The following is a 22,970-nucleotide window of genomic DNA, read 5'->3' on the forward strand; positions in this document are numbered from 1 at the left end:
TGTCTCTTTGTGGGGTCGGCCTTAAGACCACTTTGGTCTAGGTTGTGCAAAGCTGTTTCAACATGGAAAGGATGCCAATCTGGGCTGAACTCTGGGTCGTCTACATGCACTAATGCACAGGTGTGACTACCAGCTAAGAAGCAATTGAGGAGCCTCAGGAACGTGGCAGCTGTGTGGTTGAGTCCGAATGGCATTTTGTGAAATGGGAACAGCCCCTGTGCAGGGCAAGCAGAAGGACACTAGATGGGGGGGAGGCTGCAGAACAGGGCCCTGCCGCTGTGTGGGGCTTCTCAGTGCCTGAGCCAAGAGGCCACAGAGAGAGCACCTGCCAGTCCAAACTGCCTTCTCATCCTTCCAAGAGGTCAGAAGCAACTGCCAGAGAAGAGCTGCCAACCTCTAGGTGGGTCTTAGAGTTCTCCCGGAGTCACAGCTGATCGACAGAGAAAATTGAACACATGAAGCTGCCTTCTACTGAATCAGACCATCAAGGTCCATCAAAGTCAGTATTGTCTATTCAGACCGGCAGTGGCTCTCCAGGGTCTCAGGCAGACAGACCTCTTTCACATCACCTACTGCCTGGTCCTTTTTTAACTGGAGACATCAGGGATTGAACCTGGGACCTTCCACATGCCAAGCAGATGCTCTACAAACTGAGCCACAGCCCCTCCCCAATTGTATGTATGTATTCCAGTCTGAATGAATACTTTAGAATTATATGTGTGTGGGTATACATACATACATACATACGTGTGTGTTAAGTGTCGTCAAGTCGCTTCCAACTCATGGCGACCCTATGAATCAAAGTCCTCCAAAATGTCCTCTCTTTGACAGCCTTGCTCAGGTCTTGCAAACTGAGGGCTGGGGCTTCCTACTTACATTGTCTGTCTGTCTATCCAACCAACCAAATAGACAATTGTATACATGGACATCACCAGACAACCACTATAGAGATCAAATAGATTATATAATTGGAAGCAGAAGATGGAGAAGCTCTATTCTCTCAGCCAAAACAAGACCAGGAGCCGACTGCGGTACAGATCATGAATTGTTAATATCGAAAATCAAGATAAAGCTTAAGAAAAATACCAAAACGTTCATAGCACCAAAATACAATCTAAGCAATATTCCGGAAGTGTTTAAAGACCATGTAAGGAACAGATTTGCATTACTGAGTTCAAGTGAATGTAAACCTGAAGAATTATGGGTGGTAACTAGAGATATTATCAAGGAAGAATGTGCAAAGACCATTCCTGTAGCCAAAAGAAAAGGAAAACCTCGATGGATGTCTGAGGAAACTCTTAAAATTACCAGAGATAGACGAGAAGCAAAAGTAGAAGGTGATAGAAATAAAATCAAAAGTTTAAGTTCAACGTTCCAGCGACTCGCATGTAGAGACAAAGAGACCTATTATAATAATCAGTGTAAAGAAATAGAAGAGAACAACAAAAAAGGAAGAACAAGAGATCTGTTCCACAAGGTCCAAGAAATCAAAGGGAAATTTAAAGCACGGTTAGGCATGCTGAAAGATCAGCATGGAAATACATTAACTGAACAGGACAAAATAAAGAAAAGGTGGGAACAATACACTGAAGAACTACACAGAGGAGATGAAAGGATAAAAGATTCTTTCCAAGAATAATCTTTTGAAGAAGAACCTACAGTTTTAGAAAGTGAAGTGAAAGCTGCATTGAGAGCAATCGGGAGAAACAAATCACCAGGAGCAGATGGGGTATCAATAGAGCTATTCCAAGCCACAGAAACAGAGTCCATCAAAATCTTGACAAGAATATGCCAACAGATATGGAAAACAAAACAGTTTGCTGTAGGTCTCTCAAGTGTGTATCTCTGTCTGAAGGATTGGAGCAGATGTGACTATAGCGTAGGGCTTGGCTATAGACAATGGATTGTCTGAGACGGTTGGGGGGGTGGCTGGACGCATGTAGATACGTTGGCCGATCCGTCGGTTTCCGGTACAATGTGGTGCTTGTGTGTCCCCCGTGGATCCGCACTGTGGTGTCTAGGAAGCTGATTTCTTGTTCGGAGTAATTCATAGTTAGATTGATGGTGGGAGTTACACTGGGAATTACACGGTAATGCCGTGACATCACAACTACAAATATAGATGTGAAACTTTTATTTGTTTAACGCCCACGCCTGAAACACTCCCAGAAGAGGGGCAATGGAAGGGGGCTTCCGGTCCCCCCAACCCTTTCAAAGATGTCAGAGAGGGTCTGCGTTATGGGGGGGGGCGACACTGCGGCCTCGGGATTGGTTGCCAGAAGCCAGAGCGCCCCCATGATTGGTCAGAGAGAGGCGGGAGCGCTCCGCAGCCTCGGCTTCGGGTTGGTGAAGGAAGACGAGCTGCCATTGGCTAGGTGAGAAAGCCGTCTTTGTCTTCCCATTGGTTGTCGGGAAGGGAGGAGAGAAGCGAAGGGGGGGTCGGGGCAGGAGGGAGTTTCCTCCCCTCCAATCGCGCTGAGCCTCTGGCGCCAGCCCGCCCGGTGATTGGCCGGGGCCGGGGCGAAGGGGGCGGCTCCGCGCGCTGTCCGGAGGCCCCGCCCCTCCCCTGCGCAGCGCGCGCGCACGCCAGGCACGCACGGCCGCGAGCGAGCGGGCGAGCGGGCGGGGGTGCGTGCGCGCGCGCGCGCTCTGTGAGGGGAGGTCTCCTGGCGCCGGCCGCGGGTGGGGGAAGCCGGGAAGGAGCGCGCCAGGCGAGCGGAGTGGGCCGGGCCGCGCCAGGCCGCGGCTGGGCTGGTCACGGTGGCGGAGCCGGAGCCCGAGGAGGCCGCGCCCCGCCCCGCCCCCATCCCCCCCCCGGCGGCGGCGGCGGCGGCGACACCCGCGCGGAGCGGTGGCGGCGGCGGCGGCTCTCCCCCGCCCGCGGTGGCGGCGGCCGCCTCGTCCCCCCCGGTCCCCCCCTCCCCCTCCTCGTCCCCCCCTGCCGCCGCCCACTCGGCCGCCGCGGGGCCCATGGAGGGGCTGCCCGTGGAAGTGCGGGGCTCCAACGGGGCCTTCTACAAGGTGAACGGGGGTTGCCATGGCGACCGGGTGGGCGGGGCCGGCGGGTTGCCTGGGGGACCGCGGGAGGGGGGGGTTCAGCCTCCAGGCCCAGGCGCCCGGGCGTGTGTGTAGTGGGGGTGGGGGGGGTGTCGGGACGTCCCATCTCTGTTGCCCGGCGGGGGCCGCGCGGGGAGGGGGGTCCGAGGTCGCCCCTCGCCCGGCTCCAGCCCCCGGGGGGCGGCGGCGGACGCCTGGGGGGCTTCCCGGGCCGGGGGCGGGAGGGGGCCGGCACTTTCAGCCCCTGGCCAGCGGTACGAATCGGGCTGCTGACTGGGGGGGGGGGTCCCTGGCTTGACAGGTTAGAGGTGAGCCGGGAGGGGTGTTTGGGAGCCGCTTTAGTCCTGGTGGTGGAGGGGGGGGGCGTGAACTCATGAAGCTGCCTTCTACTGAATCAGACCTTTGGTCCATCAAAGTCAGTATTGTCTGCTCAGACAGGCAGCGGCTCTCCAGGGTCTCGGGCAGAGAGAGGTCTTTCACATCACCTACTGGCCTAGTCCCTTTAACTGGAGATGCCAGGGATTGAACCTGGGACCTTCTGCATGCCAAGCAGATGCTCTGCCTGAGCCACGGCCCATCCCCTGGTGATCTTCAGAGGCTCTTGGTGGGCTGCGCTGGGAGGGGGCTGAAGGAAGGGTCACCCCTGGCAGCCGAGTGAGGATCGTCTAGGCCTGAGATGGTTGGGTGTGTTGTGCACGTGAGGACTTCCCTCTCGAATCTGTTCTCTCCAGCACTGATGGATGATAAAATATCTTTTAAATCTCTAAGCAGGTGGAGAAGTTGCCCAGAGAGGAAGGAACCTGGGTTAGCGGGAAGAGTGGACCGTAAGAGAAATGGGGAGGGGAAGTCCCCTGGTTTAGTAGATCTTCTCATGTGGGGGCTAGACCTGGGTGATGAGTCAAGGTGCCGTGCATCGGAGGGAGTAGAGCGCACTGGTCCACCTCCCTCTTAGTATGTTTCAATAGGTCAAGGCGATGGTTGTGCTATGCCTTTGTAGGGACTAGGCCCTTCTCTCCTTCCTAGAGCCTAATTGGCAAGGTGATCAGATACACGGAAGCTCATTATTTGAATTAAGGTCCTTCTTCCCTTATCTGAAGATACCTGTATCGTTTTTAATCTGAAGTTGTCTTCATCTCTCCCCCCACCTCCCAAGCCTTGCATTCTGAAACCTGCCTTTCCTGGTAAGGCCTCCTCCCAGAAATGAAGCACTTCAGAATGTGATGAGCTCCATTACTCAGCAGCCACCCAGCAGGTGGAGATAAATATATCACGGTGCAGTCGAGTTTAGTGTTCCTTTATTGTGTAAGGAAATGAGTTAAGGATGCAAGGCCCTGTAACCGTATCTGTTTGCTCCTTGATTGGCGTGGGCACATGCTCCTTCTGCCGCCTGGCTCTTTTTCCCTAGTGCAGCTCCAGCCCAGCGGGGCGGTCTGTGTATTCCGAAGGGAGCAGCGCTGTTCTTAAGTGCTTCCATCTGAGTTGCCCTCCTGAGGCATGAAGGCAGAAACTTTGCAGATTCCGCCTCGTAAGAAAAGGTTGTGCTTGACAGGTGGTGCTAGGCTGTACCCTCAGGTGTATACTCCACTCTTCCCCAGATGACCTTGGGTTAATGTAGGATAGGGTGATCCCATTCTTTCCTCGCCACCACCCTGGGAGGCAAGTTAGGCTGAGGGTAAATGTCCAGCTCAGAATCACCCAGGGAACTTAATGGCACAAATAAGGATTGAAACCCCAAAGTCTTCTCAAACCACATCCCTCATGGTAACAACCCCCCCACACACACATTCTTTCTCCCCTTGGAGTAGTAATGGGCTCGCTTTGGGATGGCCGTGCTTCATACAGGTTCCAGACTGAATACCTGCAAAGCTCTCAGGTAGCAGAGCTAGTAAAGAACTCTTCCTGAGGCTTTGGAAAGATGCCGCTGTTCAGTCAACAATACTGGACTAGGTGGTCCTGTGCTTTGTGTGTGTGTATGCAACTGTGTTATGAGGCAAGCGGAGTGGTGACTTTCCTTCAGCGCCAGTGTGTTGTCCTTGTTAGCACAACATACCTTGTCAGTTTGAGGGATGCATTCGCTTCCGAGGGGCTGTCCGTCAGATTACACAGACCTGCCCAACGAGGTCTGAGTTGAGCTGAGATTTGAACCCGATTCCCTGGTTTGTTACTTCCTGCTGTGTTGAATGCACAATCTCTCAATTGATGTCCCATTCAGAGAGCTTATTCTTAGTTGTGGCCCAGGCTGGCCCAATCTCTGCTGCTAAGCAGGGTTGGCCCTGGATAGTATTTTGATGGGAGACCACCAAGGATATCCAGTGTTGCTACGCAGAGGCAGACAATGGCAAACCCCCTCTGAACATCTCCTTCCTTGAAAACCCTACGGGGTTGCCATAAGTCAGTTGTGACACAACAGCCCTTTCCTTCTCCATTCTTAGTTGTGGCAAGACCTTGTTTTCATAGATAACATTTTGGTGTCTCCATCAACGCTCCTGACAACAAAGATCCTTAAAGCCACTCCATCTGATTGACTGGGCAGCTCCTGCTTTACAGTTCGTACATTGCGGATTCCCCCCCTCCCCCTTGGCATCCTGGCAGGAGGACAGGAATGGAGGACCATTCTGAGTTGCCCGTCATCCGTCAGGAATGCCCCTCAGCATAGCAGGAAGGATCACGCTTTGTTCGTGGTTGTTATTAAGAGAACAGTGGGGAAAGCGGCTGCCCCAGATGCCTTGGGGTGTGCACATTTCAGAAGGGATACCAAGGGCATGCAAGATTCTGAATTCTGTAAACTGTGGGTGGGTTGTATATGGAAGGGCTGGGTTCCTAAACTTCCTCTGTTGTGCTGTTGCAGACAAGTGTCTGTCAGTGAGAAGAGATGGCTCACTGGGGATTATGGTAACCTGACCTGAGTCTCGAGGTGGGGGTGCAGGGTATTGTTTTTGATGGCTAATTTTAGACCTCCCTCCTCAGAACGGAGCCACACCAGCCAGCACCTTCCATGAGAATGGCCATGAATCAAAGGGACAGGAACCTCTGAAGGCTAATCTTGGCTCCTAGCATAGAGCAAGTTATTTTCGGCCTGTTTGTATGCCGTGTGCTGTGTGGCATCTTCACCGTCTTCTTAACAAGTAATTTATGCTTAAACTTCTAGATTAGAGTCTGGCTGCACCTTAGAGACCAGCGAGAATTTCAGGGTATATGAGCTTTTGAGAGTCAAAGCTCCTTTAGTCAAATACGAAGCTTTGACTCTTGAAAAGCTTATATACCCCAAAAATCTTGCTGGTCTCTGAGGTGCCCCTGGACTCAAATTGAGCTACCCTGTGAAGCTGTGCTTAAAGTTATAACCCCTCCTGCCATACAGCTGTGTTACCAACAGAGACCCTCCTCCACACACATTGTGAGTCCTCCAAAGAGTAAGCCTGAGTAATGAAGGCAGAGAGGAACAATGATTTGCAATCTTATGCTGGGGGGAAAGCCCCACATACCTAGTTCTGTAGGCACCAGTGATGGACCTTCAGATTTTCCCAGGTCTGTTAACTTGTACAGCTGTGTGGCCCATATCCTTGTAGAGCTCTCTCCCTCTCCCACCCCCCACACTGAGGATTCCCTGCTCCCTAAACCCTCCCCTTGGGCTCCTTGTCTCCACACCGTCTCCTTTCACTTGCCTTGGAGTGCAGCTGATTCAGAGTCTGCTGCTCTTGGTGTGTCTGCCCCAGAGAACTTGCGGGGAAATAGGTTGGGGTGAAAGGGGTCGTGCTTCTCTCCTTCAGCCGTGAGCTTGCCTGAGTATGTGAGAGAGGTGTTGGGTCTGTAGCCGTATCCAAGAGGAGGAATGTGCGAACGTACAGGTGGAACAATCCACTTTACTTTGCCCAAATTGAATCTCTATGGCTGCCTCTTTAGAGCTCTGCGCCATTCTCTACCTGCTTTGTTACCATCACTGGCCTCCTCTGTATCAGCCATTGATCTATTCTTTTTGTGTTTTCTTGAGCCCTCTCAAAGATCTCTTGGATTTTTAAAAAATTCTTAACAGAGAAAGATAAATGGGTTCCACAGTCAAAGTTCTAGGCTTCTGAGTTCCACAAGCAGTCTCTTTTGGAATGGCAGGGCATAGCTCCAGGGTGGGGTGGTTCCCCCTTTAGTTGGTCACATCTGTGCTTCCCAGGGAGTAAACTAGAAGAGTGCCAACTCTGCATGAGGCAAAGGAGTCAGGTGATTGGTTTGGTCTTGCAGGAGTCTGTAGCGCTAGTAGCAACTGGCCGTGTGAGTGGGGGTGCCTGATTATTATGAAGCTTGACATTTTTATCCCAGTTTTCCTTCATGGAGCTTGGGGAGGGATAGTTGGTTACCTCCATTCCCATACTTTGTTTTTCACAGCCTTGTGAATTAGCTTAGCATGAAAAAGGGATTGGATTGAGGTCTCCTAGTGAGCTTCATGGCAAATTGAGGATTAGAGCCCAGGTCCCAGTCAGCATCATACAAACTGTGTGTGGCAACCATTGTGCTCAGTCTGGAGCACGTCTCAAGCAGTGGCCAGCCTGGATGGGGCTTAGAATACTCAGCAGCTAGAAATGTTTTGCTCTCCATGTGCTTAGGCAGAGCAGTGAATGCCCACTCCCCACTGGTGGTATTGGAATGATATTATTTGTGTGTTTTTATTAAAGCTTTATATATTATATAAGGCCTAACGGGAGCTGTTTGGTATTGTGATGCACTCAGAGGTAAGCGATCAGTTTTGGATTCCTGGGTCCCGCACCTGTGGGGCTGCAAATGAATTGGAGCTGGCCTTGAAGTTCTTAGCACAGCAAAGATCACACACAGCAGTTTTATTTTAGCGCAGGCAGTAGAAGCCAGGGGGGCAGGTAGGGCAGCCTCGAGGTGGGGAACTGGGAGATATAAATGTCCCTGTGTGCTGGCCGAGCAGCCCGAAGAAGAAGGGCTGATCTTGTCCATGCTGAATGAATGATAAATGAGACGCTCTTGCCGCCTAGCCCAGAGACACATATAGCCTCAGGCACAGCAGCGCTTAAAAGGAGGAGGCTTCCAGCCCTGTGGGCAACGGAAGAGGGCTGGCGGGCAGAAGTTGTTGGCAGAGCTTCCAGGGTCTTTGATACCACTCGTATTACGCGCAGTTGCGGGGGCCTTGCAGGGTGGTGCTTCTCTGCCACCCTCTGAACTGCTGCAGCGTTCACTGAATGCACAATCCGTTTCTGAGTGGTGAGTGTGGGGCAGAGTCCGGCTTTTTGCAGCACACAACATGGCTCGTAACCTTTGTAGAAGATAAGAGAGGGAGTTGAGGCCTGCGTGCTCTGATTTGGTTGGCAGAGCTGGAGGCAAAATTCAGGCTGTGGCAGAGAGTGCTCAGGCCGTGCAAACCTCCCCAGAGTGGCGCTTGGGAAAACTCAGTGGTAAAGCTTGGGAAGGGCCGTGGCTCAGTGGTAGAGCATCTGCTCGGCATGCAGAAGGTCCCAGGTTCAATCCCTGGCATCTCCAGTTAAAGGGACTAGGAAAGTAGGTGATGTGAAAGACCTCTCTCTGCCTGAGACCCTGGAGAGCCGCTGCCAATCTGAGTAGACAATACTGACTCTGATGGACCAAGGGTCTGATTCAGTAGAAGGCAGCTTCATGTGTTCCCCTTGTTTCCATGTGGTCACAGGTGTTGTGGGAGGGGGGGTAGGCAGCCACTGTCCCTCCAGCCGCAGGGAGCTCCTTCTGACCCAGGGGATGGTGGTATTAGCCCCCTGGTCTTCCCTCCTTTGCCAGATGCTGGTGCTGCTTTTGAGAGCCCACTCATGGTAGAAAGGGGCCGGGCCCAAGAGGGAACCCTTGTTGCGGTGGGCAGCTGGCTAGGGAGGCCCCTTCCCCCAGGAGCAGCTGTTCCTCTTGGCACCACTTCTGGACATGCAGGACATTCTTGCCTGGATTTGTCACGTTCTGAACACAGGACACGTTTGTGTCTTCCAGCCTTTTCCTCCCCCCTCCCTCCAGGGTGGGTCACCCTGCAGCTGCCCTCTTCCCCTGGCAGTGCCACTGACTGAATGTCCAGTTCCGGCAGTTCTGTGAAGGGGGAGGGGTGGCTCTTTCCAGCCAAGAATGTGGCCAGGAAAGGGTGTCCCATAGACACATGGGCTGTGCAGCCCTTCATCTGTTGAGTAAGGGGGTGACAGTGCAGTTAATTAATCCACGCAGGGCTTGCTTGCATCAAAGAGCGCTGAATCCCCTTCCACACATGCCCACAAAACACTCTCAAGCGTTACCTGAACTCATGAGTATTGATTCCCCAAGCTGATCCTTACTGCAGTTTCTAATGGGTTATTCCCTGGTCTCTGTTTTGGTCCTGGTAGTTGTTCCTGGTGAGGCGCATGGGCCCCTTGCATTTCTCTCAAGCGCTACACTGTGAACTAGCCAGAGCTCTGGCTCTTGTCTGGAAACCTGCAGGTCAAAGGAAGAGCGTGGAACAGGCTGTTGGGGCGGGGTGATGAGGGGGAAGCCGGGATCCAGCCTTGTTTGAGCGCCTGGCCCTGGCAAGCTGCACAAGGAGCCCGGTGTTGCCTCCATCTGGAACTGCGCTGGGCAGGGTGATGCTGGAGGAGGTGGCTGATGCCGCTCTGCCACAGGAGCAGATCAAGGCTGGCCCTGAGCAGACTGCTTCCGAAGGAGGCCTCTTGGGATGCGCCCGGCAGGTGCCCCGAGGGACCTTGTGGACAGAAGACCGGAGTGCGAATAGCTGCTCTGGTTGGGTAGTCTGGCAGGGAGTACAATTGAAAAGGCAAATAAGACATGGCACGTGTGAGAAGGGGGTGGGTCTTTCTAGAAACCTTCACCTGAGGTAATGAAGGACCGCTCTTTGGAACGGGCACTGTGTCCTAAGGAATTATCCCCTGCCACTGAGTGTTTCTGGTCCCCTTGTGGCAGAGGATGTCTTATGCTTTGAGGCTTCAGGTGATGGAACTTAAGGGCCAGGGCCTCCAAGGCACTTCCGAATGTTCCAGTCTTGTCGTGCCTGCCCTGCCCCCATCACACACAGGTGCCTGTCACTCCTGGCTTTGCTGGGGGGTCGGTCCTCCACCGTGCTGCTGGGTGCCTCCTCTTCCAGTGGTGCAATAGCTTTGTTTTGTCATTGGCCTCAGGCGGTGCTTTGGCCGGTGGCCGCCCATGATGTTAACGTGGTGGCTGTTGTCTGTCTCTTCCCCTGCAGGGTTTTGTTAAAGATGTTCATGAAGATTCAGTCACGATATCCTTCGAGAACAAGTGAGTACCCCCCCCACACACTTAAACTCCCACAAATTCCCAGAGTGTGGTAGGAAATCTCATCTCGGAAGTTACCCGACATATGGAGAGCCTGCAGCCTCTTCGGTTGGAGACTGGCCCTTTGAACACAGAGGCTGGCGCCTGTGAATGTGGAGAGCTTTGAGCCCCAGAGGAGTTAGCTGTCTGCCAGTTCCCTGGCTTCTGTTTTCCAGTCTAGTTTCATATTCATAACTTTTGCCTGAGCGATGTAGTAGTTGGGTGAAAGGGGAGCCAGGCTGTGAGGGCTCCGGGCTTCTTTTGGGGAAGTCACACCTTGCAGCATCTGCTGCCACTAGAAGACCCCCTTCCTCTCGAGCAGGATGCTGGCTGTTCCCCGGCTGGGTCTGGCTGCTCCCTCCGGCTCGAGGCCCCCCCCCAGGTGACCACCTTCAGCCGCCTCCTTCATGTCTGTAGCTGCAGGGCTTGATTCACCAGTGGGGGTGTTGATCCAAACTGGGCCGCTGAGCCTGATTTGTTGCTGTGGCCAGTTCAAGATGGGTCTGGGTTTGGCTCACTGTAAACTTTCTGCTGACTGTTCGAATGTTCTGTAGCAGGAACAACTTCCACATGTACCTGCAGATTTTCTTGGTTTGGCTGCTTTGAGCCCAACTAGAATGTCCTGGTTAAAAGGCTTTTCCTTATTCTTCCTTTTATTAGACATATCTTGGGGTGGGGGCAAGGGGGTGGGGGAATAGCTCCCTGCCAGCAGTCTTAGCAGGGGCTGTGTCTAACGGCTTTCCTAGCCCCTGCTCTCCCTCTCCCCTGCAGGAATCATACAACCCCGGGGAGGGGGGAGGGAGGGATATGTCAAAGTGCATGGTACCCCAGTAGTTAGGGGTGTACCTCAGCCTTCCCTCACAGCAAATATCTTGGCACTTGTGAGTAGCATTTTTTAAATGTTGCTTATGTGGGGGGAGTGACCTGGCTCAAAATCCTGAATCGACAAGTCAGATTTTTTTAAAACAAGCTGCTTGGAAAGGTCATTCTTCAGCAGCTGACATGGAGGGGATGCTCTGGCTGGCGGGGGGGTGGGGGGTAGAAGCTGTGGAAGTGAAGCTGTCCTAGCCTCCAGCCAGTGCAGCCGAACCGCTGTTCTGTGGCCCCAGCGTTTTGGGGGCAGCCAAGCCTGTCGCTGACTGAATCTGTGCATGGGCCCACTCCCTGGCCCAAGCAGGCGCTGGCTGTGCTAGCATCCTCCTCTCTCCCAAGCCTGCGCTCTGCCCAGGGAAAGGGCATGCTGGCTGCCCTTGAGGCTGTCTTGCAGCACCCTGGCCAGTTCCCTGAGCCGCCCTCTGGTCAGCGAGAGCCAGGACTCCAGCCAGATGGCCCACGGGGTTCTGTTGAACGCTGGGAATCCTCTGTTCCTTGTCTGGTTTCCCCAGCCATCCTCCTGGTCTCTCTCTGAGGAGAGGGGCTGGCTTCAATTTCCTTGCACGGGATGCCTTGTCCTGCCTCTCGATAACGGCAGATGCCTCCCAGACCCTGCTGTTCTTGAAGAACTCAGGCTCAGGTGATGAGGGGTCATCTGTTGAATGGGATCTTTCAGTCCACTATCACGTCAATCGCAAATGACAATTATTATTTTTACGCTGCTCAGAGCAAGTTCAGACACAGGCTGTTAAACTGCCTTTTCTTTCCCTGTGCCAAGTGTGTCTGGGGGGTGGGAGGGGGTTTCTTTTCAGTTTGTATTCAGAGTTGGTAAATAGTTTTTTCCCTCTGAAAGGGATAACTGTGGCAGCTTCCGTCTAGTGACTAAAGCTGACTGAGAACGGAGCCCTAACTGCCTGCAGGAGCCCCTGCGTACCTGTGCCGAAGATCCCAGGGAGAATTCCCAGCATTTCAGATAAAGGGCATCCGGTGTTGGGAAAGACCTTTCTCTGTCCCTCACCCTGCAGGGCGGCTGCCAGGCGGAGGGGGCAAAGCCGAGCTAAACAGACAAACTGCCTCAGTAAAAAGCAGATTCACGTGACCGTGGCCAGCTAAAAATCGGTACTGGTGCATGTGCTTACTGGGTCTCCCCCTCACTGGCAGTCTTCAAGCAGCAGCTGGAGGAACACTTGCCAGGGATGCTCTAGGGCTGATCCTGCATTGAGTGGGGGTGGGGTGGGACGAGGTGGCCTGACTGGCCAGCTCTGTGACTCTGTGATTCATTATTATTTGAAGTAACACTCTGCCCCTCCTCCCAGCTGGCAGCCCGAAAGGCAGATCCCCTTTGGCGATGTGCGGCTGCCCCCACCAGTGGAGTACAGCAAAGAGATTTCAGAAGGGGATGAGGTGGAGGTGAGCGAGGTCTGCCTTGGGGGGTGGGAGGTGGAGGAGCTGTGGGGCTGGCCATAACTGACTGCGCTCTCTTTCTCTCTTTGTGCAGGTTTATTCCCGAGCCAATGAGCACGAGCCGTGTGGCTGGTGGCTGGCCAGAGTCCGCATGATGAAAGGAGACGTGAGTCTTGGGCGTGACCCCCACCCCCACATCTCCCCTGGCTCGTGCAATAGGATGCCCACATGCATTCCTCCTCTCTTAACCAGAGTGTGGCCCCTCTGTGGACAAAGTGTGGCACCCTGGTCTCTCTGGACACTGTTCACACAGGGCAGGGATGCTCCCCAGGCTGGGGAGGGCAGGTGCAGGCAAGGAGAGGTAACAGGTGGGATCCTGCAGCAGCCAAGCGTAGCGCTATGGATGGCTCAAGCAAGCCCAGCCGCCCACTGGAACTACTCTGAAGGTTCCCCCATAGCAAACTTACCTAGTAGAAACCGAGCCCTCTCAGGCAGAATTCTGCACTGTCCAGTGTACAGGGTGGAGGAAGAGGGGAATCTGGCCCTGGAGGAGGTTGGTCTCTGGCCCCGACCACATAATTCTTCATGGATTTTGCCTTTGTGAGTGCAGCATGGGGAGCAGAATCTGCATCCCGCAGATGCCCTTGGGCTTCTGCTCCCCCCTCCTGCTTTTTCCTCCTCTGCTTGTCATCATAGCCTTCTTCATCATGCTTTCTCTTGTAGTTTTACGTCATAGAATATGCTGCTTGCGACGCCATCTACAATGAGATCGTCACACTGGAGAGGCTGCGGCCAGTCAACCCCAGCAAAGTAGCCACGAAAGGCAGCTTTTTCAAATTTACCATCGCAGTACCAGAGGACCTCAAGGAAGCGTGAGCATCAGCAGACATTACGGTTCTGGTTTTATGCGTGTGGTGCGGGAATTGCCTGCTAATTCCACCTGATTTACAGTTGGAATCAAGGCAGGGGCCTGCCATCCTCTGAGCCTGCCCATCAGTTAAGCTACTCTCTAGAGCAGACTTCCCCAACGTGGTGCCTGTGGGCAGGGGAGGAAGGGTCCTGATCTTTTTTTTGTGGGGGGAGGACACCCAGCTGCCATGGGCCGCATCAGCCCCTTCTCAAATTGGCTTCAAACCTTTAACAGATGCCACTGGTGGTTGAGGCATCCCGAAATGGCTTGAATCCGTTGTTCCTTAACAGGTGCTCAAATGAAAATGTACATAAAGAATTCAAGAAGGCCGTGGGCGCAAACTGCATCTTCCTCAGCTCCACCAGCAGTGAACTAGTCATTCTTGTAAGAACCGTTACCTTTTCTGGGGAGATTGTGGGGTGGGGGGCAGGTGAGGGGGGGCAGTCCCAGCCAAATGGTCTCAACTGAAGTTTCAGCTGGAAAAGTTCTGCCAGGCTTGGGGGGGCGGGGCTGCTCCCTCCCTGGTTGTCCCTTGTGCTTGGGAGGGCCAGCTCTTCACTGCCCTCTAGTGTCCAGACTGTACATGGCAATTGAACTTTCAACACAACTTTTTTTGAAATCTCCGAATTTCTCGGGCGGGGCATTTCATTTTGCGCTGTGCTTCCTTTCCACAGAAGGAAGGATGGCGCTCGTTGCTTCCTGGAGGCGCACTCACTGTTGAGAGCAGCTGTTCCCTCCAGGATCTTTGTTTACTATTTCCAATGAGTTAATTTATTTTGGTATAAATGAGCAGCCTGGTTAAACCAGGCAGAAAACAGACACAGGGCATCCTCAGTCTGTCCATTTGGATGGCGACTACTTGGGCTTAATGACCTCCTGCCTGGCAAGCCTTTTCATCTCCCTGTGTGCTTTGAGTCGGGGTTGGAGTTGGGGCCTTGCTGGCTCCCTTCCCTGGGGCCTGGTCGCTACTGATCGACTCCGCCAGGCTCAGGCATCAGACTGTGGAGGAGTGTGGTGGGCCTTGCCCCTCTGTACTACTCAGGACCTGCTTTCAAAGTAGCTCCTCGCCACATACCCCACCTCAAGGGAAATGCAGAAATGCCACATTATGCTGAATAAGTTTATATTCTGGGGATTTTTCATACATAAATGTATAGCATTGCTGAGCAGCAGACTGTCTGTCATGGCTTTTATCACATTATGCAGAGGTAAAAGCAGGGCCTCTTCTTCTCCCCTCTTTTTGTAACCTGCTTGCTGGAGAGTCATGACCCACCGTTTGAGAATACGCAGGATGTTCTGTGTCTTCTCTGCTGGTTTCCTGATGCTTTTCCTTTCTCCACAGTCCACCAACGAATCCACCGTCAAGAGGGCGTCTCTGCTGGGGGACATGCACCTACGCAGCATCCGGACCAAGCTGATGCTGATGTCACGGAACGAGGAAGCCAACAAACACTTGGAGGTACGAGGGAGCCCCCTCACAGTGCAGCGGTGGGGAGGGGAGCGGAAGAGAGTTAAAACACTTTGAAGAGCAGGGGCGCAGGTCTCCCAAGATAGACCTGGAGGGCTGTGCATCTGTCCCTAAAATCCTGGTTCAGACAGCCAGTGCCACATGGCCGCCTCACCCCTCAACAAGTGCATTTGCCTTCAGGCATGGACAGCTCACCCCCCACATTGGCCACCTGGGGGTGGGGAGGAGCAAGGCTGATGGCTGCTCCTGAGGCTCTGGCAGTCGTTTTTTTCCAACAGACGGGGCTTGGTAGTTTGTGGGGGGCACCCTGTTCACATTGTGTCTGCCTCTTCCCACAGACAAGCAAGCAGCTGGCCTCGGCGTTCCAGGAGGAGTTCACGGTGCGAGAGGATCTGATGGGCCTGGCCATCGGCACCCACGGGGCCAACATTCAGCAGGCCCGCAAAGTGCTGGGTGTCACTGCCATCGAGTTGGACGAGGAGACCTGCACCTTCCGCATCTATGGGGAGGTGAGGGGCCGGGGGTAATCCAGTGGGACTGCTTTTATGTGGGGAGGGTGTGCGAAGCCTGGGTTCTAAGGGGGGGTATTATGAGTGGAGCCAGCCTTCCTGTGGGACTGGGCTGAAAGCAGAAAGCTGGAGCAGAAAGATGCAAATCTCTTGGACCTGAAAGGATCCAGAGGTGAGAGACTCGAAAGGGAGCAGGAGCAGTGCCCTGGAAGGAGCCAGACCTGTCCAGCCCCACTCTGCCCGGGAGGACCTCTGGGCAAGTTGGGCTATTTAGCGCCTCCTGAGCCAGCGGTTGAATGTTTATCTGCCTGCCATCCCTTGCCGTTCTTCTCCTCTGTAGACCCCAGAAGCCTGCAAACAGGCCAGGAGCTTCCTGGAGTTCTCCGAAGACTCTGTCCAAGTCCCCCGGAACCTTGTGGGTGAGTGCAACAGTTTCCCAGCTCCCTTCCCAGGACATGTGTGCTGAGGTATCTCAGCCTCCTAGTGGAAGTGAAAAGCCCCGATCTGGGTCGTGCGTGCAGCTGGGAAGATACCGGATGGAGGGCACAGTGGGCATAGAGGGGGGCTCAGGAGAGAGGCCGAGCTAGTCTTCAGGGCAGCTTCCAGCCGTGCTGAGGACTGTGTGAGACTGAAGGGCGGAGCATAAGGATGTGAAGCCGAGATGGCGGCACAAAGGCTGCTAACTGTCACGGGATGTGACACTTTCCCTCAAGCTTCCCTGCGCCCCTGTCCTTGTCCTCCTACGGTCTCTTGCTTTGCGTGCCCCTCCCCAGCAGTAGGCAGCTGACCTTTTGGCAAGTTAGGAGGGGCCTCCAGTTTCCATGGCAGCCGTGCAAGTGGCCAGCAGTCGCCCAATCTTGACCTCAACAGATCCTGTGTGATTGTACCTTTTGTCACACCTGCCCTCTTTTGCTTTTTGCTGCAGGGAAAGTGATAGGCAAGAATGGTAAAGTCATCCAGGAGATCGTGGACAAGTCGGGTGTTGTTCGGGTGCGGGTGGAAGGTGACAACGACAAGAAGAACCCCAGGGAGGAGGTAAACGGGGCGGGAGAGCCCAGGGGGGCCTCTGGCTTTTCTCTGCCCCGAATCTGTGGCCCTCTGCCTACTTGTCCCCTTCTCTCCTTCCTGGCTGGTGGACGCATTCTGCTTTGGTCCCCAGGCAAAGCAGTGTGAGAGAGACGCTGGGCAAGACTCCGCAACTCAGACTTTGGTGTCCAGAGAGCCCTCTGTCCAAGAATGCCCCCTTGCCCATAGCTACAGACAGTTACACAGAGGATACTTTTTTCCCGTGTGAGAGAGTTCCAAGATTGCCTGAGAACATCAGAAGACCACCAGTGAAGTCCATCCAGTCCAGCATCCCGTCTCGCAGAGCGGCCAACCAGTTGCTCTGGAGGGCCAATAGCAAGGCATAGAGGCTGAGGCCTTCCCCTGATGTTGCCTCCTGGCACTGGGATTCAGAGGTTGACTGCTTCTGGATATGGAGGCTTCCTATGGTCACCATGACTCCTCCTCCATGAATTTGTCTAAGCCCCTTTAAGAGCAGCTATATATGCTTGTAATTACTCATAGAGTAAATCAGTATTTCTTTTTGTCTGTCCTGAACTTATTGCCCAACTGAGGTTGATGGTTCAGCTGTTAAAAAAGTGTTTGTTTGCCACATTTTGTCCCCTTCCACTCCTCCTGTCTGAGGAACTCAGAGCCTTGAGCTCTCCGCCCCTCTGAGTGACTGGGCCAGGGTCTCCCATTGAGCTGCAGAGCAGGGATTGGAACCTCTGTCGAGGGCTGAGGTGGTCAGCTGCAGCTCCTCCCTTCCCTCTGCCAGCGTGCTTGTGCAGATGTGTTTGTTCTCTCTCTGTGTATCTCAGCATCCTGTTCCTGTGTTCCAACAGAGGCCCTTCTGGGGCACGTAGGGTTAGCAGCTTGCCTGGTTCACTTGAGAATCCGTGAGAATCTCTTCGGTCAACTGCTGGGCTGCGAAGCTCCCCCCGTGTGTCGGGTGCCCCTTGCCAGTCTCTGTGCTTCTTCCCCAGGGGATGGTCCCTTTCATCTTTGTGGGGACGCGGGAGAACATCAGCAACGCGCAGGCGCTCCTGGAGTACCATCTCTCCTACCTCCAGGTGAGGCCTGAGCCGTGCCGTCTTTGCTTTTGCTGCCAAGCACCTTCCTGAGAAGCTGGTCTCTTCTGCAGCCCTGTCCTGTGTTGGACTGGGATGGACTTAGGATGAGGGGTGCCGGCGTGGTGTAGTGGTTAAGAGCGGTGGTTTGGAGCAGGGGAGTCTGATCTGGAGAACCGAGTTTGATTCCCCACTCCTCCTCCGCATGAGCGGCGGAGGCTAATTCGGTGAACTGGATTTGTTTCCCCACTCCTACATAGTGGAGCAGGCTTCCTTGTGAGGTGTTAAGCTCTTCTTCCCTGGAGGTTTTTAAGAAGAGGCTAGATGGCCATCTGTCAGCAATGAGATGATGAGAGGGAGGGCACCTTGGCCGTCTTCTGGGCATGAAGTATGGACCACTGGGGGTGTGGGGGAGGTAGTTCAGAATTTCCTGCATTGTACAGGGGGTTGGACTAGATGATCCTGGTGGTCCCTTCCAACTCTATGATTCTAAGCCAGTTGGGTGACCTTGGGCCAGTCACCCTCTCTCAGTCCCACCTACCTCACAGGGTGTCTGTTGTGGGGAGGGGAAGGGAAGACGATTGTAAGCAGGTTTGAGTCTCCCTTAAGTGGTGGAGAAAGTCAGCGTATAAAAACCGACTCTTCTTCTTCTTCCTTCCCTGGGGGGGCTGTGGGGCTTGAGTGGCCCCACCTGCTGGCCCACCCGCCTTCCCCTGTGTGGCGGTGGTGCTTTCTCCTGCCAGCACCCTTTGAGGGGAGCGTCCAGGGGTCGTGCCCTTGGGGCTCTGTGCTCAACCTGCCCCCCTTCCTCCCCGCCAGGAGGTGGAGCAGCTGCGCCTGGAGCGCCTGCAGATCGACGAACAGCTGCGCCAGATTGGCCTGGGCTTCCGGCCCCTCTCCAGCCGGTCCGACAAGGAGCGGGGGGGCGGCTACACGACTGACGAGAGCACCTCCTCCTCGCTGCACGGCACGCGGACCTACGGGGGCAGCTATGGTGGGCGCGGCCGTGGGCGCAGAGGACCCAACTCTGGCTACGGTGAGCCTGAGAGGGCAGAGGAGACGGTCGTGCTCCGTGCTTGCCCCAACAGTAGCCCTTTCTCCAGGAAATGAGTCTGCGTTGAGAGCAGGGCTCTCCCCAAAAGAGCCGGGGGGGAGGGAGCAAATGACTCTTGCTGGAGGGGGCGACGAATGACACCTTTCTTGCTTTCTCTTCCCAGCTACCAACTCGGATGTGTCCAATGCCTCAGAGACTGAGTCGGAAAAGAGAGAGGACTATGAGTTTCCACAGCCTGGCGACCGTGACCCTCGTCCCGAGGACAGCCGGAGACGAGCAGGGGTGGGACGGGGACGAGGTCCTGCTCCAGTCCCCCGCGGGAGCAGCAGCAAGTATGCCAACTCCTCCATCAGCTCAGGTACGGAAGGCCAGACTCTCTTCTGGGAACCCTGCTGCTACGCCGGGGTGGGTGTGTGCCTGCGTGGGTGTGGCGGCTGCAGTTCCTTGATGGCCTTTCAGTACAGCAAGGAGCCTCCAGAGCAGTTCTGAGCTGCAGTTGGGGTGAGCCTGTGGGACAGCTTCATCAGCGGCAACTGAACCGTTTGCCCTGACCTCTCTAAAGCCACGTTTTTAAAGGGGGGGATGAGGAGCTAATCTGTTCTTCCTCTGACCCCCCCCCCAATAAACCCCTTGCTCAGACTTGCATTGCTGTCTGAGGTGGGGCTGACTGGGATGAGGTTTGCAGAGCGCTCCTGAGTCTCCGCTTCATCCCTCCTTCATGGCTACTGGCCAGGGTGATTCAAGGGAACCTCCACATCCAGGGGCAGTCAGTCTCTGAACAGCAGTGCCAGGAGGCAGCATCAGGGGAAAGCCTCGGCTTTTGTGCCCAGTGGTTGGCCCTGCAGAGGAGCTGGCCTGCTGCTGTGTGAGGCAGGATGCTGGACTGGATGGACCATTGCGCTGATCTAGCAGGGCTCTTCCGATGTTCTTAACTCGCATGTTTCTCTCCCCCCAGAGGCCAATATGGGGTCCTTTTCCTAAGCTCACAGCATATGGACTGTTGGCTTTTTATTTTGCTGTGCTGAAAACATTTATATCTCACACTGTCAACTAGCAGCTCCCTCTGTGGGTTATAAATCTCAGATAACATAATTGCCATTCTTGTCCAAACAAGCGAAAGATCATTAAAAACAGCAAGGACAAATCTGCTGAGGAGCCATCCGTGGACTCCCATAAGCAGCAGAAAAGAGTCACAGTGAAACCAGCAGGAATTTTTTACAAAATCAGCGAATCCAAATGGCACAAGTTTTACATGGCAGCAGTGAAAAGGTGGTAAAGGTACATGGGACACCACGAGGGGGAATGAAATATGCTAAAATCGAGGCAGGTCAACTAAACCAGCACCTTGGCGGTCTGTTTGGGTAGAGAGGGATGCTCTGGCTCAGTGGGGCAAGAAGCCGCATTCTGTGGGGCTTGCTGGCTGACGCCAAGCTTCTCCCCACGCAGTCTTGAAAGATCCTGACAGCAACCCCTACAGCCTGCTGGACAACACCGAAACAGACCAGACGGCGGACACCGATGCCAGCGAGTCGCAGCCCGTCAGCAACCGCCGGCGCCGGTCCCGCCGGCGCCGTACCGATGAAGATGCCACGATGATGGACGGGGCCCTGGAGTCAGACAGCGTGTCCGTCAGCGAAAACGGTGTGGGTACGTGGGAGAGTGCAGGGCGTGGGCGGGGCCAGGCAGAGAGAGTGGAAAAGGGTGGGTCTGAGAGGGGAATTCTGGGTAGAGACCGGTGTGGGTGAGGAATTGACCTGGTCAAGCCCCGACCCTGGCGGCCTTTGCCTGTCCCGGGCCTGGTTGGTCTTCTCAAAGGCAGAGGGTGGCTGGAGGGAAGGCTACGCAGCTTCTGGGATCAGGGGCAGGCTGAGCCTGCAGGAGCACGGGCTCGGGCAGCAGAGACGGGGTCTGCCCTGCAATGGAAATGAGGCCCCCTCGGGCTAGCGAGTTTCAGGGTGGCAAGAAAGGAAGGCAAACTCCTGGCTGGGGATTATTAGGAAAGGGGGTGGGAAATGTGGAGGCTTGATGTGGGGTTGCTTTTAGAATCTGTGTGCAGTTCTGGCTGCTAGAAGGCCAGGAAATGGCAAAGTCAAAGGAACTCTCTCAGAACTCTCCATGCAGAGGCAGGCAATGGCAAAACCACCTCTTGCCTTGAAAGCCTTACGGGGTCGCCATAAGTCAGCTGCGACTTGATGGCACTTTCCACCACTACGTTTGAGTAGAAGATTTAGGACACCCCAGAGTTCATGGCATTTGCTGCCAGGAGGCCTGGTAATGCCCATAGCTTATAGCCCTTTAGAGGTGGGGGTTGTGCCAATGTACAGAGGATGGGTCCTGAACCTCCATATTCAGAGGCAGTGTGTCTGAATGCCAGTGGCTTGGGGAGGGTGGTCGCTGTCTGTTCTCTGTTGAGGATTTTCTGAAAGCTTTTGGCAGAGCTCTGTCTTGGCCCCGGGGGTGCGCACCTGCCTTGCACTTCCCCACTTGGCAAGTTTCTCTGCCCTGAGCGTTTGCCTACCTTTTTTCTTGGCCAGAGGAAGAATCTAAGCCCCAAAGACGCAACCGAAGCAGACGCCGGCGTAACCGTGGCAACCGTGTGGATGGCTCCATCAGCCGGGACCGCCAACCCGGTACTGTCTAAAGTTGGGACTTAAAAAAAACAACTAATTGATATGGGAATTGGAGTTCCTCTCTTCTGGAGTCCACAGACAGCCCCCCTCTACAGACATTTTGTGCTATGGTTTGATTTGGCTTTGCTCATGACCTGGTCCATTTTCTGTCTCTCCTGCCCTGTCCTCCCCCATCCCAACAGTCACTGTAGCAGATTACATTTCCCGAGCAGAGTCTCAGAGCCGTCAGCAGCCGCTGCGCAAAGAAAGTCGGGAGAAATCGGAAGAGGGAGCCACGCCCAAGCAGAAGGTGAGCTGGGAAGGGAAACGGGTCCGTGGTTCTGGATGGGACCAGGGAGGGTTGTGCCCTTCTTCACATGGGCAAAGCCAGGTGGAGACTTTTCAGCAAAGCGTAGCGTCTTGGACTTTGAAAGACTATGAACAGAAGCGAGAACTTGCTTTTTTAAAGTGGCGAGGGGAAGGGGAATCGCCTGCTGAAATGTAGTGTCGTGTCTCTCCTCTTCCAGGGCGAGGCCAGCAGCAAGGTTGTCAACGGCCCTTCGGCAAATGGGGAGCATGCTGCTGCTGCTGCCGCCGACCATGAGGAGGGGGCTGCCCTGGTGAACGGGGTGTCCTAAGCGCCCCCACTCAGCAGCCGAGCCCTCCTCAGTGAAACGAACCAATCCTTACTTTTCACCTGCTTGCAGCATCTTACGAGAAATGAAATAAACACCACACCGATCTCTTGTTTAAGAACAAAACCATTATTTAAAAAAAAAAACCAACACAAACCAACCCAATCCCAAGGTAATTATCTTGTGCTCGTTAAAAGCTTGCCAAAGATGGAAAACGTTTTTTCCACGGCTCTTTAACACATCCTGGTGACGCTTCAGCAGTGGCACCCAGACAGGGCAGCGAATACCCCTCCCTTCCTTTCTTTCTGCCCTCTGGCAAGGCGGGGTTGCTGACGCCACCTGAGCGCGGCACCCCCCTTCTGGGAGGCGTGGACGGAGAGGGGGAGGAAAACTTATGACTTCCGTGCATCTGTTTTTGGTGACTTTACAGTTTTTTTTGCTTTGAAACAAATGAGAGGGGAAAAAAAATAACCGGCTGTTCAAACTGGAGAAAGGAGAGGGGGAGAGAAACCTGTGCCTTCTGATAATGCAGACACACGCAACCTAGCGCAGAACGCTCTTGTGGGTTTTTTTTGTTCCTTTACTCTTCGACTAGTTTAAACTCGAAGGCAAGGAGTCCGTCAGGTCCAGATGGGAGGCAGGAGAGCTGGCCCCCCCGAGCGCGGAGGGTTCTACGGCTGTTCTGATGAACCCCCCTCTTCCCCCCCCCACCAGTGTTGAAACTTTGCTGGTGTGACTGGGTTCTGTGACGGGGTGGGGTAGAAAGGAGGGTGTGGAACTTGGTTTCTAGGCCACACGGATGTGTGTCTTTTTTTCCTTTTCTTGAAACACTGTGGAAGACGAGACAGGCGGAGGACGAGCTGGCAAGGCGGCACTTGCTGCTGTGGCAGCTGCCGGAAGTTTGTGTGTTTGTGCGTGGGGAAAGAGGGGGTTTGATCTGTGACGGTCGAGACTATTTATTTTTCACTGTACAGTATTTAAAGAGAATAAAAAACCCAAACTCTTGAAAAAAAATCCGCCCGTCAGGCTGCTTTCTGTCCTACCCCTCCGGGT

At 54.3% G+C, this 22,970-nt stretch overlaps 1 protein-coding gene across 1 annotated transcript; it reads left to right on the top strand.

The window, feature by feature from the left end:
* The first annotated feature begins 2,938 nt into the window (after positions 1-2,938).
* Positions 2,939-21,920, top strand: FXR2 (FMR1 autosomal homolog 2). The gene is made up of 17 exons (XM_056863607.1): positions 2,939-3,021; positions 10,253-10,305; positions 12,531-12,624; positions 12,713-12,784; positions 13,342-13,490; positions 13,819-13,912; positions 14,871-14,987; positions 15,335-15,505; positions 15,846-15,924; positions 16,431-16,540; positions 17,536-17,622; positions 18,439-18,655; positions 18,837-19,031; positions 20,120-20,320; positions 21,208-21,303; positions 21,486-21,592; positions 21,810-21,920. The coding sequence occupies exons 1-17, from the start codon at positions 2,971-2,973 to the stop codon at positions 21,918-21,920; spliced, it is 2,004 nt and encodes a 667-aa protein (XP_056719585.1). The 5' UTR covers positions 2,939-2,970.
* Positions 21,921-22,970: the final 1,050 nt, after the last annotated feature.

This window comes from Euleptes europaea, chromosome 18, assembly GCF_029931775.1.
Source record: "Euleptes europaea isolate rEulEur1 chromosome 18, rEulEur1.hap1, whole genome shotgun sequence".
Lineage (NCBI taxonomy): Eukaryota > Metazoa > Chordata > Lepidosauria > Squamata > Sphaerodactylidae > Euleptes > Euleptes europaea.

Excerpts from the sequence above, each read along its gene's own strand:
- FXR2 (XM_056863607.1), top strand. The coding sequence starts at position 2,971 with ATGGAGGGGCTGCCCGTGGAAGTGCGGGGCTCCAACGGGGCCTTCTAC. Across the intron at positions 14,988-15,334 it reads AAGCCAACAAACACTTGGAG|ACAAGCAAGCAGCTGGCCTC; the intron begins GTACGAGGGAGC and ends CTCTTCCCACAG. Across the intron at positions 20,321-21,207 it reads CGTCAGCGAAAACGGTGTGG|AGGAAGAATCTAAGCCCCAA; the intron begins GTACGTGGGAGA and ends TTTCTTGGCCAG.